Below are 15,001 nucleotides of genomic sequence, written 5' to 3' on the forward strand. Positions count from 1 at the left end.
GGGTGTGAAATAGCCATGAACAATTTGAGTAGGGATGAAAAAGTTTGAAAGAGCTATTGTGGCTAGTGGCACAATGAATTTATTATATTTAAATTAATAACTCCAGGTTCTTAACTTCCATAGAGAATCACTTTGTTGGGGGGCACTAAAGTTGAACCCTCAGGTTTGGGAAGGATACCTTTTGCAAGAATGCAAGACTCCAAAACTTAGTTTTAAAATAAAAAAAAGAAATTTATTAATTTAGAAAGTAATATTGAGAATGGCCAGGAGGATAGCAAGGTGGAACAGCAAGATGGGGAGCTGTTCCTTGGAAAGACAGCATGTATAGAAAAGTTGTCCTGCAGACAACATCAATTCTGGGGATTTTATACTCTTTACAACAGTGTAGACGTGATGCTGTGTCATGGTGACTCTAGAGTGGTAAACACTCAGGCATTCTATGGGGGGTTTGGTCATCAGACTGGGTCTGCCTGGAGACATAAGGGGTGACTCTCATAGTTTAGGGGACAGATGGATGTCTGAGATACAGCCCGATGGAATTGAGATGTAACCTGGAGGTGTATCTCTTTCTCTCCATCTTAAATCTAAAGGACAATACAAGGAGGATAATCCTCTCAGGGTCTTATAGGAGTTATCAGATGGTTTGGGTTAGGAGTCACAAAGGAATTTCTCTTATAATAGTTTGCCCGAGTCTCTGGGGGTACAATGACCATGCTAACTTGAAAGAGAGAAAGCAGATGTATAGAAATTTAAGCTTAATCTAACCTAACCCTGACCATGTGGTCCTCTACATGGATGTCTCTCTCAGCCCTGATGCTCCACCACAGCTTCCCAGGGAATAGAGAGGAGTGACTCTCTCATGCCACACCTTTACCCGTAACTTTCCGGTTCATGTTCCTAGGGCTCTTCACCTATGACCTCTGTTTGGAGTGTTCATGGAATTGAGGTGGGATGAGCTGGGGGGAGGGGAGGGGATTCTATCTACACAAGTTAATTAAGGACAGGTAAAAGCAGTGAGAGCCCAGTTAGTAATGATTTCTTTTTATTAAGCTCAGTCAACATAGCTTCAGGATTTTTTCAGAATTCATTCAGAAGCATGTATATAGGACCAAAGGCAGCAGATGGTTGAATTTATTGAGGAAAAAGGGGAAATCTCTTTATTACTATAAATAACTATTAAAGATTAAAAAAAAAAACCTTACCTTCTGTCTTAGTATCGTTTTTTAAGACAGAGGAACAACAAAGGCTAGGCAATTGGGATTTAAGTGGCTCGTATAGAAAGTACATTTGCACCCAGGTCCTCCCAACTCCAGGCCTGGCTCTCTATTCATTGTGTGCTACCTAGTTGCCTCTAATGGCTAATAAATCGTAAAGCTGTTCTAAGACCTTTGGAACATTCTTTATTAGGAACCACTGCTTTCACAAAAGGAAATAATATTTAATCTACTCAAAAGAGAGGATCAGGGGACCATTCCTATATGATTTAAACACAAAAGTTTGATGAGCTAGTGTTTGATTCTAGAGAAAGGATTCTCAACCTGGAGTCTGCAATTTTTTTTTTTAAGTTTTGATATATGCATTTCAATATTTTCTTTTGTAATCCTACGTATTCTATTTCATGCTTTTAAAATCATTCTTCTGAGGACTCCATGGGCTTCATTCTGTCACTGTCACAAAATATTTAAGAGAATTTCTGGTTTACCTTCCCCCTTACCCCACTTCTGCTCTTTTGCAGGGATGTAGTCACCAAGTGTGATACACTACATATATATTTTCTGACTTTTTTGATGTATAGATTTTGCTTGCTTGTTTGTTTGGTTTGTCATATCTTTTTCTTCATTTGTTATATGGGTTAAATACCTAAGAGGGAAAGGAATAATCTTTGAAAGTCTGATGATATAAAAAAAAATTTTTTTTAAATCTCTGACCAAGAAGAAACAGGGGACCATTTCATATTTTTGACCAGAGGACTGAGTTGTCTCCTTTCCTGGAGTCTTTTCTTCAAGCTCAACATTCCAACTTCCTTCTATCCGTCACAATAGAACCATCAACTGGGTGTATGTCACCATCTAGTGCTCCGGAAGTTCATCAACTTCTTAAGGGCAGGGTACTACCAGAGCACTGTATGCCGGGGCTTGTAGTCTTTGGACTTGTTTGTGATGCAGACCTGCAAGAGAGGAAGAGTGGGGGTGGAGGAAAGCAAGAGAAGGCGGAAGAAAGGGGGAGGGGAGGGAAAAGAGAGGAGAGCACGCTCACGTGACTCGAGGATCAGGTGGTTGTTCCCACCACATACACACCATGATTGGCTGGACGTTATTCCGAACGACGACACGCGGGGCGGGGTGCGGAGCGCAGGCGCACTAATCTCGGAGGCTCCGGAGTGGGGGTTCAGGAGCTGGGTGGCCTGACCATGGCGCTCAACAGGAACCACTCGGAGAGCGGAGTGATTGTCAACAATACAGAGAAGTGAGCGCGGAGGGATCCGTCGGGGATTCGCAGAGACGGGGGAGGGTCAGGTGGCGGGGGGAGTGAGTTGTCGAAGGAGGTGTGAACTGAGGAGGAAGGAAAAGAAACGTCCGGGAGGAGAGAGGGGAGTAACGGCCCGTAGAGGGGAGGGGGAAGAGGGCAGGGAACCTCCTAGTCCTCCTCAGGAATCTAGGACCGCCACAGCTGGGGGGAGGTGGAGGGAACTGATTGCATACTGAGTACGGGCAGGTAGGAAAGGATTAGGGACCAAGGACAGCATCCAGTTGAGGGGCGGGGGGTAACTCCTAAGGAGATCTGGGTAGAAAAATGAGCTGTTTCTTGGAGCCTCGCAGATGTCCAATTTTAGGATTGGACATTTCTCGCCCCGCTGGAATCTTCGTTAACCCCTTCCTGCGTACTCATCTCAGCCACCCTCCCTCTCCCTTACCTCCAAGGCCTGGTTAATGAGGCCAAAGGAGAATGACGTTTGAGCAGAGAGCGACGTTAGGGTTCATCTGGTCCAGCTCTCACATTTTTAGAGGAAGGGTTATGAAGTCCAGAAATGGGAAACTGATTTGCCCTAAGGTTGAACAACTGAGTTAGCATGTGCAACCACGACTAGAACTCTGGATCTCCTGATTCCTGGTCCACATGTTCTTATGCACCATCGTGTATATGGATAAGCAGCTTTCTCTCCTTCCCAAGCCAAGCCACTGCCAGAGTCATCAACCCTAGGTTCTGTGTTCAGAATATAATGTAAGATAGGAAGAGCCAAAATCTCTGTCCTCTGGATTCCCTACCCACCCTCCTGTTGTGCTTTTCTTTTTAATGCCTTCTGCTCTAAACTCCACAAAATTTTAATATTGCTAGGTAGAGATAAAAGATCCTACCCCCTGCATTCACTGTGTGAATGCTCAATAAATTAACTTCTATCTTGTGTAGAGGGGGGAGGGGGCATTCAGTAAATTATCACAATGATCCCTGCCCCCAAAATCAAACTTTCCTCGTTCAGAGTCCCCCACTCCCTTGTCTACTGTAAACATAGGAAAGGATGCTACCACTCAAAAATGTTACACTACTAGTCTTAACTTCAGGGTCCCCACAAAGTTAGAAAGACCACTATGCCATTTAAGAAGAAAAATTCTTTGGGACCAGGACCCCCAGAAACAAATTTGCCCAAGTAAGAACTTAGACCTCAAAAGTATGACCTCTTCACTTTTTTCCCTACACAATACCTGGCAGGTCCATTCTGTTTCTAGTAATTACCTATTTTCCCCAATAGTGTTTGTTTCCTTTTCTGTTCCACCCACCTTCCTTCAAATGGAAAGGTGTTGGCAGTGGCCTTCTTTTTTTAAAATTTATAAAAACCCTTACCTTCTGTCTTGGAATCAATACTATGTGTTGGTCCCAAGGCAGAAGAGTGGTAAGGACTAGGCAATGGGGGTTAAATTACTTTCCCAGGGTCACACAGTTAGGAAGTGTCTGAGGCCACATTTGAACAAGGACCTTTCATCTCTAGGCCTGGCTCTTAATCCTCTGAGCCACTCAGCTGCCACCAGTAGTGACCTTGATATTTCTAACAGATACTCTCCACCTATGCACAGCCTATCTCCCATTTCTAGAATTTCTCTTAGAATCACTTGTTCCTCTCAAAATTTCAATCATATATGAAGCTCTTCCTGATTGTCCCTTCCCTTATCGGTTAGTGTTCAGATTATCTCATAATTAGTTATTTTGTAAACCAATATGTACATGTACCTTGAGGTCAAAGAAAATTTTCAGTTTTGTCTTTATATACCCAGCATTTAGCTCAGGCTTAATAAATGCTTGTTCCAGAGATTAACTGATTGGATTAGGAAGAAGACAAACCCAACCACTGCAAATGTTCATTTTTGTTTTGTTATTGGAGATACCCTTGATGCACTTTGGTTTGTGACCTTTTTGTGTCTAAACAGGTTCTTTGGAAGAAGGAAACACTGTTGTCTTTATTCAGTATCATCCCTTGTGACTATTTTTCATTGTTTCTCAGTGGGAGTTTCTGGGGCAAGGATTATCTCTAGCTGTGCCTCCCACACTTCTAAATTCTCTGGGACTGTTAAATAAGGATGCGCTTTGCTTTACATAAATTCATTTCACAAAATTGATCCATAAAGTGAATTTAGAATTTTTAGAATGTGTACCTCCTTTGTGCTTTTATTACTTAAAGGAACTCTGTAGTGAGTCCTTTTTAGTCATCATTTCATAATTCATCTGTTTTACATTTTCTTTTTATTTCTAAAATCTTTACCTTCTCTCTTAGAAACCATACTACATATCTGTTCCAAGGCAGAAGTGTTGTAAAGACTAGGTAATTGAGGTTAAGTGACTTGCCCAGGGTCACATAGCCAGGAAGATTTGAACCCAAGACCTCTGGATTTCAGGTCTGGCTCTACTTTCTAAGCCACCTAGCTGCCCCTGTTTTATATTTTCTTTAAGTGCATATAGCTGCAACTAGGTATTTCATAGAATTACAAAATTGGAAAAGACTTTGTGGATCATCTAGTCCAGTGTTGGCACAAGCTTGTAGAGCTACTCTGGGAGCTCCTGTGTTCCTCCTCCTCCCAATGCCTGGGGACATTTTTTGCATGCCCCACCCTTCTGTCCAGCCGCCCAAAGCTAGTTCTTCCTCCCTCAGCTCTCTGACTACTTGAATTTGCCCTCTGGGCACTAATCTAATCCTTATTCATAACATGAATGTTATAATAAACACAACAAGTTGCCATCTAGCTTGTCTTTGAAGGTGACGGTCGGGGAGAGGAAGAGTTATTTGATGACATCAACATTTAATCTTGGAAATTGCATTTTTTCTTTCTCTGCTCCAAATAGAGCCAATTTCAGTGTTTTGGGGATTCTGCAGACCACAGCTTGTTGAAAGGGTAGGGAGTAGAAACAGGAAGAGAGGAGGAATATGAGGGACTGTGGGAATTATACAGCTTTTTATCCACACATCAAGCCACATTTCTAAACTACCTTATCATAACTTTTTTCTTTCTTCTCATTGTAGCATTCTAATGACCTATGATCATGTGGAGCTCTCCTTCAGTGACATGGATCATATGACAGATCCCTTCAAAGGAACCAAGAAAGGCAGCCTCTATTTAACTCCTTACAGAGTAAGTCTTGGAGTTCTTATCTGTCATTTTGAGGCCTGACATTTTAGGAGAATGACTCAGGTTTCTAGCAACACTGACATAGATCAGTGATTTGGAAGACCTTTGAAACAGTAATGACTTATTTTCTCATCTCCATGGTGTTTCTTTGCCACAAGCTTCAGGACTGGGAATTTACCGTGTCTCCAAGCAGCTAACCTGACAGCTGCTAACTAAGTTTCTACAAACTCCAATACTGCCACCTTCTATTTGTATACAGGTGGCTAGAGCTACTGGATTGACAAAGACCTAGAGCAAGCTAATTATTTTTTACTTTGATTTTGCCAAAAACAGCTGTCAATCTGAAGCTACACAATGTACAAAATGCTGAATGTGATAGTAACACATGCTCTATGTAGGAAAATAGGCCTGCACTGCCTTTTTTTTTTAAACCCTTACCTTCCATCTTCTAATACTGTGTATTGGTTCTAAGGCAGAAGAGTGGTCAAGAGTTTTTAGAGTGAGAAATAGATAGCAAAAATGGGGCTTCCTTTCTTCCCCAAGGCTTGAAAAACTAGGGCTTCATTAGCCCCAAAGAAAACAAAAGGTTTTCCCTTGGAAAGACTCCTTCGCTTTAGTTGCCCAAGAGGCATATTTGTATTGTCTCTTGGAAAGGACATTGTGTGTTCATCTTTTTTTTTTTAATCCTTACCTTCCATTTTAGTTGGTTCCAAGTCAAAAGAGTGGTATGGGCTAGGTAATTGGGCTTAAGTGACTTTCCAGGGTCACAGGGAAATGCCTGAGACTATATTTGAACCCAGGACCTCTCATCTCTAGGCCTGCCTCTCTATCCACTGAGTCACCAGCTACCTCCATTGTGTTCAACTTAATGTCAGTAGCTTAGCAGAGTAGAAGATTTCATATAGACCAGCCATGTTTCTGTAGGTCAGAATCACCATCTTGAATTTCAGTCAAGATGATAGATCAAGATGATAGGACAGAGGGATTATCGACATATTTCTAAAATCTTGGATCTCTCAGGTGATTTGCATGGGTGTCCCAGAGTAATGTGACAGGGAGCCAATTGAGAAATTGGAATATTTTGCCTCACTTTCAGGCAATTGGGAAGTTCATCTTGGCACTTAAGCAGCCCATATTTTTCCCCTTTTCACCAGTCTTTGACTTTCAAGGTTTATGTCAACCTTTCCAAGAAATCTTTCTCTATACCCATCCCATGCTGTTTTCCAACCACTTAGGTGCCACAGCATCATCATAACCCAAAATGTATATTAATTTATACTTTTCAAAAGGTATCTGATTTATATTGTCTTGTATTTATATCTAGTCTATTATGGTTCCAGAGGCCCCTATATGTTACTCTGTTGTTTCATGTATAATTGGCTTTCTTGCCTAAAACTTCTCACTTCAATCCATGGCCCCAAAGGTGCTACCAAAGTGATATTCTTGAAGCACAGATCTGACTATTTCATTCCCTGGTCAAGAATTGCTCTCTTTTGCCTTTATGATCAAATGCAAACTTTCCTCTTTGACACAGCCTGAATCCAGCATAACTTTCCTTATTATATGTTATTCACTTTTACATACTCTGTTTGAGCCAAACTGTCCTGCTTGCTGTTGCTCACATATTACAGCCTGTCTTTCATCTTACATATCTATGACCTTCCATCTCCTGTCTCTGGGCCTTTCAGAAGCTGTCCCCTAAGCCTGGCATGCCCTTCCTCCTCAATTCCTTCAAAACTCAGTCACATCCTGTTTGAAGCTGGATACCTTGCATATATTCACCTAATTAATTTCTTTACCTGTGTAAAATGGAGATTTGAATTTTGTATACATAGATTTTCAATATTTTGATACTGGTTTTGAATTATTCTTAAATATATATATGTGTGTGTATATATATAAATTAAAAGGGTTTTTCTTTCATTATTTTTTCTTTCTTTTGTTTTTGTTTTTGTTTTTAAAATTGACTCACACACCCCCATAACTAAACCTTGCATCCTGAGCTGAACTGGGTGTTTTTCAGCACCTTCTTCGGGGGGGAGGGGGGGGTTATTCATAAAATCCAAGATTTAAAAATTTTGTTCGAGAAAGATCTTCAGAGAAGAAGCTTGCTAACACCAGAGAATGAACTGTTTGCAGATAGATACCTAAGCCCTTACACTACAGGAAGTTCCAGAATGAACCTTGGGGTGTGGTTGATTGAACTGAAGGTTGATTGAACATTTATTTTCAATGTACACTCTTATGCCAAAGGGGACTGCCCCTAATTGGCTTTTGTTAATGCACCCAGCAAAACATCGGTTTTGCTGTCTCTCTCTCTCTTCTATTTCCCCCTTATCTCTAACTATTGTAGTTCTCCTCTTAGAAGGTAAAATTTTAGGGGGCAGCTGGGTGGCTCAGTGGATTGAGAGTTAGGCCTAGAGATGGGAGGTCCTAGGTTCCAATCTGGCCTCAGACACTCCCCAGCTGTGTGACCCTGGGCAAGTCACTTGACCCCCATTGCCTAGCCCTTACCACTCTTCTGCCTTGGAGCCAATACACAGTATTGACTCCAAGATGGAAGGGAAGGGTTTAAAAAAAAAAGAAGAAGAAGGTAAAATTTTGTATATACCAGTAGTTAGGAATTTTTGGGGTGCAGGATGTTTATGTTTAGTGATCAATTGGGGAGACTAGTCCCCCCAATCATCATCAGGGGGGATTGTGATTTTTAGATTTTCTCCATCTCCCTTGGTCTAGCACCCAGGAATGTGCACACCCACACCCACACTACATGGGCATGTGCTAGCTAATGACAAATCAGAAACAACTGACTGTCCCCCTGGGCTGTCCTAAGCCAAGCTTGAGCCACCATTGGCACATGTGAGACGCAGGAAGTGATGGAGAGAACTGCCTTTGGAGTTCTCGTCATTTCCTGTGGAGAGGGCTAGATGCCTGTTCTGTCCTGGAACTTGAGCTTGGAGGAGCCCCTCAGACAGCTTTCCTTCATTGGTCACATGGGTGAGTGATAAGGACTGACTCCCCTTTCCCTTTGGCTCCCAGGCCAAATCTTTGAACTCCTGCCTCCAGCTCAGCCTGAGCCGGAGCAGTTGAGCTAACTCCTTTCCTTCTCTCCCTCTCTTTCCTCTCTCCCTCTCTTAATTTCTTCCTCCTGTTGTAATTAAATCACCATAAACTCCATTCTGACTTGGGTGTTTCATTTAGGATTTTATAAATAAAATCCTTGGTGACCGATAATTATTATATTCAGTCTCAACCCCTAAATTTAACCTTAACTCCTGTATTTTGTGTATGTTTGTTTATATGGTCATATATATGTATACTTACATGTTCTGCTGCAGAGTGTGAGCTCCTTGAAAACAGGGACTTTTGCATTTCTGGTTTTGAATCCTTGTTACTTAGTACCATGTCTGCCTTGTAGTAAATATCTAAGAAATTCTTGTGAAGGGTCAGCTAGGTAGTATAGTGGATAGAGTACTAGGCCTAGAGTTGGGAGGACCTGGGTTAAAATCTGGCCTCAGATACTTCCCAGCTGTGTGACCCTGGGGAAGTCACTTAACCACCCTGATTGCCTAGCCCTTGCAGCAATTCTGTCTTAGAATTGATACTAAGACAGAAAGTATTTAAGGTTTTCTTAAAAAACAACAAAAACAAATGTAGTTTTCTCAGAGAATAATTCTTTGTCCTGCACACATATACCCCAAAAGGTCTTATGGTAGGTAATATAGTAGATGCACTGTTTGGTTCCTCTAGTATGGTAGAATAGTCCGATGGAGGCCCCTTTGAAATGGGGGGCACATTTGCTGAACAACCAAAAACCTAGGAAAACTGGGAAATCTCAGTAAAACAGCCTTAGGTTTTCTCTAGTGATGCCATCCATTGTTTGTTCCCACAGGTTATTTTTCTGTCCAAGGGGAGAGATTCCATGCAGTCATTCATGATGCCATTTTACCTAATGAAGGACTATGAGATCAAGCAGCCTGTGTTTGGTGCAAATTACATCAGGGGAACAGTGAAGGCAGAAGCAGGAGGTATGTGAGAGTGGCATAGAGCATGAACAAGGATACCAGGAAAAGAAGTCTTGCAAAAAGGTTGCAATTGACTACTTCTTTAGGGACATTTATCTTGCTTCAGTATTGGATCCTTCCTTCCTATCTTCCTTTTCTTATCCTGGGGAGCATTTTCTAATACTATATTTAATTCTCCTATCAAAACATGGGAAGTTAGCTGATCAGTTAGCAGTCCATAGGCTAGAGAAGGATATTTGTTTGCTAGGAGCTATAAAATGTTAGAATTTTAAATGACAGCTTGGGTCTTTTCATGCAAATGAAAACAAAATTTTTTCCATCTGTTCCTGGAGTTCATCTTTTTTAGATTTCAGCTGGGAAAAGACTCTTTAAACACATTGGACTCTTAGGAGAGGGACTTAGTGTTTTAGGCTGCATAGCAAAGAGGAGCTCTTTTTGGATGTACAGAGAAGTCTTATAAGGGAGAAGGCTGTAAGGGTCTCCCACTGCTGACACTAGAGAACTGTGTGAATTGGTCTTCCTTCCCTTAGCATGTCCTGCCACACAGGAGCCTGTGGTAAACCCTCAGGGCACCTTATAGCCTTCACTCAGGTTCCCTTTGTCTAGCAAGTGGGAAGAGTAGGTGGAGAGGCCAGGGCAGCAGTTGCATTTTGCAAAACTTTCCACTCTTTTCCAAAAAATTTGGTCTCTTTTGGCCTGTAGAATATATTAATATTGACAGCTTTGCCCTTTACCTGAAGATTCTTTTTTTTTTTAAACTTTTACCTTCCATCTTGGAATCTTCACTGTGTTTTGGTTCCAAGGCAGAAGAGTGGTAAGGGCTAGGCAGTGGGGGTTAAGTGACTTGCCCAAGGTCACATAGCTGGGAAGTATCTGAGGCCAGATTTGAACCTAGGACCCCCCTGGCCTCCCTAGGCCTGGTTCTCAATCTACTGAGCTACCCAGCTGCCCCCTTACCTGAATATTCTTGACTTCATGGAGTCGCTGTTATTATTGGCTTTTTTGAGGCTTAAACCCAAAGTAAGACTCTTTCCTTTCCTCTTGAGTCCAAAAGAGTGCCGTGTCAGTGGTTGGGTCTTGTCCATCCCTTCCACTCCACCTAATGATTATGTATCTCCCATCTGTGAGGGCATAGGTAGGTACCTAGGTAAGGATCCTAGCACCTGGGGCTCTGCTGGTGCAGAAGAAGGTCTTTGTTCTGATTATAAATGCAACCAAAGTCCAAGTGCAGCCTTGGCAGGGAGGAAGAGGCAAGTACTAATCAGATTGCATAGCTGAGCCAAACCTTTCCCTGCAGAACTCCAGGGAAGTTGGATAGGGTCCCAGAGAGGACAAATAGCCATCTCTCCACATATAGTCTAGCTTTCTTTTTCCAGCTGGTTATTTGTTCAAAATTTTCACCCTTTTTCTTTTTCCAGGTGGCTGGGAAGGATCAGCTGTTTACAAATTGACCTTTGCAGCAGGAGGTGCCATTGAGTTTGGACAGAGAATGCTACAGGTCGCCTCCCAAGGTACTGTAAAAGCTGGGTACCAAGACAGGTTTTTGTTTGTTTGTTTGTTTGTTTTATGATTGGCTGAGCACCCTGGGCTGGGTGGGATCTCAGAATCTCAAACTTAGGAAATAGGAGCTCTGAATTACAATCTAAAAGAAGCTAAAGAAAGTAATTGATCAAGAATGATAAGTTCTTAGGATGACATCTCCCTTCATCTGGGCCCTGATCTGCCTCTCCTCTTCATTGCCTCCTGACTGAATAAGGCTTCTTATTTTGTGACTACAGCTTCCAGAGGCGAAGTCCCTAATGGAGCTTACGGATACTCTTACATGCCCAATGGAGCCTATGCTTTTCCCATGCCAGCCGCCAATGGAATGTACCCAAACCCTCCAAGCTATCCCTATGCTCCACCTCCACCTGGTGAGTCTGGTTTACTTCCGTGTGTGTGTGTGTGTGTGTGTGTGTGTGTGTGTGTGTGTGTGTGTGTGTAAATTTGAAATTTGTTAAGGCTTAACAGAGAAACTTCAAGTGTATGTGGGTGTCCTGACATGACAATTGAATGGTGTGACTCAGTGGTAAGTGGTACCACAGAGACCCATCTGTCCAGGATAGTTATTTGGCGCTTTGTGTTGTCTTGTTGAGCAGAATTTTATCCAGGACCTCCTATGATGGATGGAGCTATAGGGTACATGCAGCCCCCACCACCTCCATATCCTGGGCCCATGGAGCCACCTGTTGCAGGTGGTCCTGATGTACCATCTACTCCTGCAGGTAAGGGACCATTGTGGGCAAGAAGCAGTTCAGACATGCCAGCAGTGTTGGGATATTGTCACTCAGTAGAGGGTCTACCTTCCAGTCATCTCTGGAGAACCCTAGAGAGTGGCTAGGAACCTGACTGAAAGTAAAACCAGACAAATCCTTCTTCCAATTCCTGTGCTTGATTGCAACTCTAGAGAACCAGTGGACGCTTGTATACTTCTGTCCAATAATTCCTAATGTCTCCAAGTCCAGCTGCCTTGAGTCAGTTGAAGCTGGTTGGGGTGGGAAAGACAACAAGCAGCTGCTTCCAGATTAGAATTAGTGAAGCTAGAAGGATTCCTGAGCCTACTCTTTTAGGAGATCCTTCCTTTGGAGAAAAGAGGGGGAAATAACCCAGTCATGCTTGAGACATGGTTTTTTTTGTTTTGTTTTGTTTTGTAGCTGAAGCAAAAGCTGCAGAAGCTGCTGCCAGCGCCTACTATAATCCTGTCAATCCCCATAATGTCTACATGCCCACGGTGAGTACGCTAGGGTAGTTTGGAGAGTAGTCAGGTAAACCTCCCACTGGAAATCACTGTGTAAGGGTTAGGGGAAGGAAATCATTTGGAAGTTTCTCCTGGCCTCTTGGAGTTGATCCCATTTCTTTTTCTCTTCTCTTTAGGACCAGCCCCCACCACCTCCATACTACCCCCCAGAGGACAAGAAGACCCAGTAGATGCACCTACAGTCTCCTCATCACTCACCTGGTCCCTTATTCCCCCAGAGCTGAGTTTGGATTTGGTGGGGAGGCTTTTGTCAGACCTGGCCTTTCCTTCTAGGTCCGTGTGTAGTTAGCAGTAACAAATATGGAGAGAAAGGGAGTAGCCTGGGAGAGTTCCAGCTGGCCTAGAGACACTGATACCTCTCCTCCACCTTCGTCAATGGGACTTTCCACTGGAGTCGCCATTTCCAATTTACTCCTATTGCATTAACACAGCATCCCATAAAGGAGGGATGGTTCCTGTCCAGCTTCTCAGCTTCTCCCCAGAACTCTTATTTTGTTTATTTTTTCATTCATTTTGGACTATACTTATGGCTCCTCTCAGCTCAGATCAGCAGAATTATCTTTCTCCCAGCCCTGGGAAGTTGGTTTGAACTCATGGCCTAAAGGTCCCCTTCCAGTTCCTATCCACATTCCATCACCATTCTCCAGCTATAAAGCCTAGTCCAAGTTTCCAGTGTGATACAAGATTGGATAGTGGCTTGCCCTCAAGAGCCCCATCTTTTCCATTCCTCTCCCTTTGGGGTATCACACCTGTTCAGATTTCCCTGGTTTTTTTATAGCCCCACCACTTTGTTGTGGGTTTTGATTGTGAGCCTGGGATACCCAGGGTGGATACCCAGGGGGGAAGGGGGAGGGGAGGGAGGAGAGTAAAGGGAAGACTGCTCAGCTGGAGAGAAAACATATAAATGATTGCTTGGCTTTGCTCCCTTATATTCCTAACTCATGTTTTTAGAGGGTCTTGAGGATCCCTCCTGTGCTCTGTGAGCTGCCTAGGCTCAGAGCTAAAGATTGCACAACCTTTCCCACCCTCCTTAGGGCTCCTCGCTAGGCGGAAATCAGGTGTACTTGGGGCCTGGTTTAGTCCTGAGTAAAAAGTATCTGTTGTTAGTCCCAATTCAGTTCTCATCTCTTTAAGCTTCATGCACCTGATTGGTGACTCTCCCCTGGATGCACTAACTTCCTTTGATTTTCTCTTACTGGCCAGAGTGTGAGAAGATCTTTATTTAAAGAGAACTCTCTATTTATTTGAACAAAAATCCAGTTAATATATTAATGTGAAATAAACCCTCTTGCACCTTGATTTGTTTGCCAAAACTATGATGTAGTAAAGATGAAGTAGCTTGACCTTCCTGTCTCCTTGTGTGTGTAATGCCTGAGCAAGGATCCTGACCTTTGCCTGCAAAGCCTTGTATGAGGTTCCAGGGGGGCTGGGTTGGGTATGGGTGAGTGGTGTTATAATTAAAATTGGTGAAGCCATAAACTGTTATATTTAAAATAGTTGGAGATATAAATTGTGATAGATATAAGAGTGGGTGAGTAAATTTGACCGCAGAAAATATGTTTCACTACAGTGTCTTGGTTTTTAAATCAAATATAAGGTGGTCGCCAGGAAATATATTCCCAATTATGAATATACCCAAGTCAACTGGGTTTTATAGAGATTTTAATTAACAATACAATGAGTAATCAAAGAAAGAGAGAGAGAGAGAGAAAGTATAAGTATGAAGGGCCTTAAGCCAACATGGCCTAGACCTGAGTCTTAAGAGAGAGATCAGTCAGTCAGTCTTTTATCACTCACCATAAGATTTGTCCAAGTAAGGGATTCAGAGGGACAAAGTCTCCCCAGAGGGAGTTCCAGCCAGAGTCAGCCTCCCTTGAGAGACCTCCTTAGAGAATTCCTCCAAGAGCTCCTCTCAAGTGATCTCCAAAAGAATCTCCTTCCAAAAGCCTCTCCTCAAGAGATCTCAAGCAGTCCTCATAAGAGCTTTCTCCAAAAGGATTCTCTCATAAGAGATTCTGCTTTTTCTTATATAGGGGGTTTTCTCCTATGTCACCTCCCCTAAGTTCTTCCATCTTCCAATCATAGTAGACGGTTTCCAAAGGACAACCCATTCTAAAAACATTGCTGGGTAGACTAATCCCTTTAGTAAGTTTGTACCAGAAAAAACACTGCTGGGTCGACTAATCCCTTTAGTAAATTTGAACCAGAAAAACTGAATAAGTTTTCACCTCTTTGCTCCTGGCAAGTTTACAAGTTGCCTGACCTTTAATAGGTACTTAGCACCCCATTGTATTCATTTTAAAAATAGGCATGGCTTAAAGAACTTTTTGCCTCATTATAAGTATGGGTTAAAGTACTTTCATTGTTTAGCAAGGAGTTCTCTCCCCCAAAGCAGTCCCAAGTAAGGGTGGAGCAGAGGTCCTCCCATTTCTGATCCTGGCGAGTTCTCACATCCAAATGTGGAATGTTTCCAGTAGGGAATTGTTCCAATTGAGAATTCCCCGATGGGGAAATTTTTAACATTCACAAGTCTGAGAAATTAAAAGATTTACAGTGGTCCTGTG

The 15,001-nt window shown here is 42.6% G+C and overlaps 1 protein-coding gene across 1 annotated transcript; it reads left to right on the forward strand.

The window, feature by feature from the left end:
• The first annotated feature begins 2,306 nt into the window (after positions 1-2,306).
• On the forward strand, positions 2,307-13,780 carry WBP2 (WW domain binding protein 2). The gene is made up of 8 exons (XM_001369292.5): positions 2,307-2,466; positions 5,510-5,618; positions 9,508-9,643; positions 11,059-11,151; positions 11,419-11,553; positions 11,779-11,904; positions 12,334-12,410; positions 12,554-13,780. The coding sequence occupies exons 1-8, from the start codon at positions 2,411-2,413 to the stop codon at positions 12,605-12,607; spliced, it is 786 nt and encodes a 261-aa protein (XP_001369329.1). The 5' UTR covers positions 2,307-2,410; the 3' UTR covers positions 12,608-13,780.
• The last annotated feature ends 1,221 nt before the right edge of the window (positions 13,781-15,001 follow it).

The sequence above is a fragment of the Monodelphis domestica genome, chromosome 2 (genome assembly GCF_027887165.1).
Source record: "Monodelphis domestica isolate mMonDom1 chromosome 2, mMonDom1.pri, whole genome shotgun sequence".
Taxonomy (NCBI): Eukaryota; Metazoa; Chordata; class Mammalia; order Didelphimorphia; family Didelphidae; genus Monodelphis; species Monodelphis domestica.

Excerpts from the sequence above, each read along its gene's own strand:
- WBP2 (XM_001369292.5), top strand. The coding sequence starts at position 2,411 with ATGGCGCTCAACAGGAACCACTCGGAGAGCGGAGTGATTGTCAACAAT. Across the intron at positions 11,152-11,418 it reads GCTACAGGTCGCCTCCCAAG|CTTCCAGAGGCGAAGTCCCT; the intron begins GTACTGTAAAAG and ends TTGTGACTACAG. Across the intron at positions 12,411-12,553 it reads ATAATGTCTACATGCCCACG|GACCAGCCCCCACCACCTCC; the intron begins GTGAGTACGCTA and ends TCTTCTCTTTAG.